The sequence below is a fragment of the Orycteropus afer genome, unplaced genomic scaffold (genome assembly GCF_000298275.1).
Source record: "Orycteropus afer afer isolate SDZICR_OR568_19922 unplaced genomic scaffold, OryAfe1.0 scaffold00006, whole genome shotgun sequence".
In the NCBI taxonomy this organism is placed as follows: Eukaryota; Metazoa; Chordata; class Mammalia; order Tubulidentata; family Orycteropodidae; genus Orycteropus; species Orycteropus afer.
In genome coordinates this window covers 12,629,243-12,633,670 of record NW_006921593.1, presented here as the reverse complement: position 1 = coordinate 12,633,670, position 4,428 = coordinate 12,629,243, and the positions used below count along the sequence as shown (strand labels likewise).

Here is a 4,428-nt window from a genome sequence, read left to right as displayed (position 1 = left end):
CCCCGTGTGACCCCACGTTCTGTGTTCCAAGCCCCTCCCCCCGTGTAACCCCACGTTCCTGTTCCAAGGCCCCTCCCCCCGTGTGACCCCACGTTCTGTGTTCCGAGGCCCCTCCCTCCGTGTGACCCCACATTGTGTTCCAAGCCCCGCCCCCCGTGTAACCCCACGTTCTTGTTCCGAGGCCCCTCCCCCCGTGTGACCCCACGTTGTTGTTCCGAGGCCCCTCCCCTGTGGGAACCGCGTGTCTCTGGTCTGAAGCCCACAGTCCCGGGTGTGGCCCCAGGCCGCCGCCACGGCCACCTCTGTCCTCATGGACACTCTGTCCTGCTGCCTCGGCCATACGGCCACCTCCCTCTCATGCGCCCCGCCCTCGCCCTCCGTGTTTCCTACTGACGGACATTCCTGGAGGGAAATCAAGGCCCGCTTTGACTCGGGGCTCCACCAGGGTCAGGGTTGAGGAGCCGGGCGGTGCAAGGGCCCCCAAAGCCCTCCCAGGACGGACTCTGGAGCCTCCAGGAGACGGGGCGGCCCGGCAGGTGGGGGCAGAAGGGAGCCGGAGGGCGACTGAGTCCTATGGCCCCTGGACCTGCTGAGGTCAGGGCCCACCCGGGGCCGACTTGCGGGGCTCCCCGCCTTGCTGGGCTCTTACACCCCTCCAGACGGCCAAGGCGGTGGCCCCAAGCACACGCTCTGTGGGCACTAGTAGGCTCCTCCAGCCTCACAGAGCCGTCCTCGGGAGCTGGGCGCCCTCTGGTGGCGATGCCTGGAAGCGCCTGGCAGGGAAGGGCCAGCCCGGGACGAGTGGCGCTGGGACGTTCATTGACAAGCCTGTGAGCTGAGGACTCTGCAGTGAGCCAGGGAGGCCTTCTGTTTCACAGGGGACCCCAGACAAGGGGCCAGGCCACAGTGCGTGTGACAAGGCCCACAGTGGAAAAGAACCGGGCCAAGGGGGAAAATGGGTTCCCTAGCAGGCAAGCAGTTTCCCGGGGAGAGACTGCTGGGAGCCGTGTGAAGCTCTACAGGGAACAGCATTAGGGGCAGAGGGAACAGCATGTGCAAAGGCTCGGTGCGGCGGCCTGCGTGGTTCTGGGAAGGGTGAGGGCGGGCCTATGGGGCGTCTGGCAGGGTGAGGAGGTGGGACACCGAGCTGGTCAGAAGCCGGTGGTGGGTTTAACAGGAGGGACAGGATGGGAATTGCCACCCAGAAGTCTGAGCGAGCTTGGCTAAGTGAGGTACACAGTAGGTGCTAACAGAATGCCCTCTTGTGTGGCTCCTTCTCCCACTGGGCTCAGGTGACCGCAAGCCCAGAGCTGAGCCCCTCCATCTGCCACCCCCACCTAGAGGCCCTCAGAGACAGGCTGCAGCTAAGCTCCTACTTTGACAGCCACCTCCGTGGTCTGTGATCGGAGGCCCCGCTCAGCTAACAGGCCACGGGGTTCCTAAGGGCAGCACCTGTCATTCCCCCAAACCTGATGTACTCCTCCATCCCCCCCCCAGGAGCACCAAGCCCCAGGCCTGGCCAGCAGTGGGTCCCCGAAGGACAGCCCAGCCCATGAGGTGACCAGAGGTCGTGGGGGGGCCTACGTGCGCTTTGACACGCCCCGGCCCAGAGTCAAGCGGAGCTGGCCCACGTTCAGAGGTGAGATGGTACCTTCCCAGGAAGCAGCCTGGAGGCCCTTCCCTGTGGTAACCCCCATCTGGGGCCCGAGACCCCATACCTGTGGTAACCCCACGTCTGGGACCTGAGACCCCCCCCCCCCGTGCTAACACCATGTCTGGGGTCTGAGACCTCCCACCTATGGTAACCCCACGTCTGGGGTCCAAGGCCCCTCTCCCCCTTTGGTAACCCCACGTCTGGGGTCCGAGGCCCCTCTCCCCCTTTGGTAACCCCACGTCTGGGGTCCGAGGCCCCTCTCCCCCTTTGGTAACACCACGTCCGGGGTCCAAGACCCCCCCCCCCCGTGCTAACACCATGTCTGGGGTCTGAGACCTCCCACCTATGGTAACCCCACGTCTGGGGTCTGAGGCCCCCTCCATCTGCCATATCCCACGATCCTTGCGACGTACCCCTGCAGGCTTCGGCCAGCCTGTCCACAGAAGCGGGCGGTGCTCAGGCTGGGGTGGCGGCGGGTCCCGGCCCCGCCCCGCTGTGGGCGCTGCCCTCTGAGCCCCCTTCCCCGCAGCCCTGCTACTGCACCGCTACGTGGTGGCTCGCGTCATCTGGGCCGACATGTTCTCCATCGCCGTCACCTACTTCATCACACTGTGCCTGTTCCCCGGTCTGGAGTCCGAGATCCGCCACTGTGTCCTGGGCGAGTGGCTGCCCATCCTCATCATGGCCATATTCAACCTCTCGGACTTCGTGGGCAAGGTGGGCCCCACCCCGCGCTGCCCTGAGTGGCTGAGGGAGACCGGGGCGGTGCTGGCCGTCTGGGGAAGGGGCCTGCCGTGCCTTGGAGCCCCTAAGCTGGGGGTGTGCAGGCCATTAACTAAGTTCGCCAGGGCTGGGATCTCTCTCCCCAGACCAGCCATTGCAAAGTCTGGGAGCACAGCTCTGCCCTGACGTCAGGGGTTGCTGTGAGACACAGCAGCTCGACAGCAACTGCTTTTATGACTCTTAAACGGGTGGTTCAAGGTTAGAACCCTCACCTTCCATGTGGGAGACCCAAGTTCAAGTCCCGGCTAGCACAGCTCACCCACAGCCTGTTGGTCAGTGGCGGCTTGCGTGTCGCTAGGAGCCCAAGGTCCAGCAGAGATTCTAGGCTCAGCCAGACTGGGAGAGGCCTGGCAGCTACCTGCAAGTCAGCCAGTGGTCTGATCTGCACCTGACCATGGGCTTGGTACAGGACCCGGCAGCGTTCTGCTGTTTTCTGCATGGGGTTATGGGAGTCGGGCCGACTTGAGGCAGCTACCAACAGCAGTACCGAGTGGACTGTGTAGACAGAACTGGGGGGGTGGGCCGGACAGGGCTATGGCCTGAGCTGGAGTTTGGGGGTAGGCTGGGGACGTGGGTGTGGTTGGCACCCACATGCCTGGTTCTCCACAGATCCTGGCAGCCCTGCCCATCGACTGGCGGGGCACCCACCTGCTGGCCTGCTCCTGCCTGCGCGTGGTCTTCATCCCCCTCTTCATCCTGTGCGTTTACCCGAGTGGCACGCCCGCCCTGCGCCACCCGGCGTGGCCCTGTGTCTTCTCCCTGCTCATGGGCATCAGCAATGGCTACTTCGGCAGTGTGCCTATGATCCTGGCGGCCGGGAAAGTGAGCCCCAAGCAGCGGGAGCTGGCAGGTGAGTGTCTGCTTGGTCACGCCTTCCCAGCGGCCTGACACCCCACGGCCTGGAGGGGACACCGAGACCCATTGGCGCCAAGGCTGCCAGGCAAGAAGGTGCATTTGGGTTCCAGGGGTCAGGTCAGCCGCAGGGAGGGCGTAGATGTGGGGACAGTCTTCAGTCTCTTAGTCAGTGCACACCTAGCTGTCACTGCACCAGGCCCGGTTCCAGGCTCCAGGGACACAGTGGAGACAACCATTCCCCACGGTGGTGGGGCTGACATTTCAGAGGTGGAGACAGACAATGGACAAGACACTCCACAAAAAGAGTGAGGTGGTGGGTGGTGGGAACTGTGGGGAGAGCTGAGGCAGGGAAATGGGGGCAGGCAGTGGGGTGCAATTTGCAATGTAAAGGTCTGGGTGGGCCTACCTGAGGAGGTGTCTTTGGAGCAAAGGTCTGGAGGAAGTGAGGGGGACAGCCATATGGAGATGAACTGAAGAGCTGTTCCAGGCAGAAGGAACAGCATGTGCAAAGACCCTGAGAAAGGAGGCGTGCATGCCCCGAGTACGGGCGGGAGCTACTGTGATGGCCCAGAAGAGGGTGTGTTTATAAAGGGTCTCTCTGACTGCTGCACCTAGACACAGGAGTTAGTGAGCCGAGGCAAGGAGGCCAGGATGACCTACTGCAGCCGTTGGAGCCAGCGAGGTCAGGGGGCTCGGTCCAGGGAGGACCTGTTGGTGGGAGAACGGCTAGATGATGGGGCCGGATTCTCGATTATTTTGACGAGGCTTCTGGATCCATTTTGACATTGGGATTGGGAGATGGGATGGGGGTGGGGAGTCGGGGAGGACGCCAAAGTTTGGGGCATGTTGCTCAGGGCAGAAAGTGTGTCATACCCCTGCGATGGGGACGTGGGCCTCGACAGGGTCACCAGCAGCCGGGTTAGGGTCAGACGCAGCACACTGGAGGTGCCCAGCAGATGGACCACACTGCCCGTGACAACGAGGCAGCTGGAGGTCGGAGTCTGGAGATAAAATGGGAGCGGCCAGAGGTGTGGGTGCTGCCGGGGGCGTGGCTACCGGGGGCGTGGCTGATAGGGGGCGTGGACACGACCAAGGGGCGGGGCTTCTAGGGGTGGGACGGCCAGGGAGCGCGACTT

The 4,428-nt window shown here is 63.7% G+C and overlaps 1 protein-coding gene across 1 annotated transcript in view; it reads left to right on the top strand.

The window, feature by feature from the left end:
* Positions 1-4,428, top strand: part of SLC29A4 (solute carrier family 29 member 4) — a 12,973-nt gene that overhangs the window by 7,847 nt on the left and 698 nt on the right. The window contains exons 7-9 of the mRNA XM_007941119.1: positions 1,498-1,639; positions 2,184-2,371; positions 3,047-3,287. Of these exons, the coding sequence (XP_007939310.1) occupies positions 1,498-1,639; positions 2,184-2,371; positions 3,047-3,287 (571 nt within the window). The remainder of the gene's footprint in view (positions 1-1,497; positions 1,640-2,183; positions 2,372-3,046; positions 3,288-4,428) is intronic.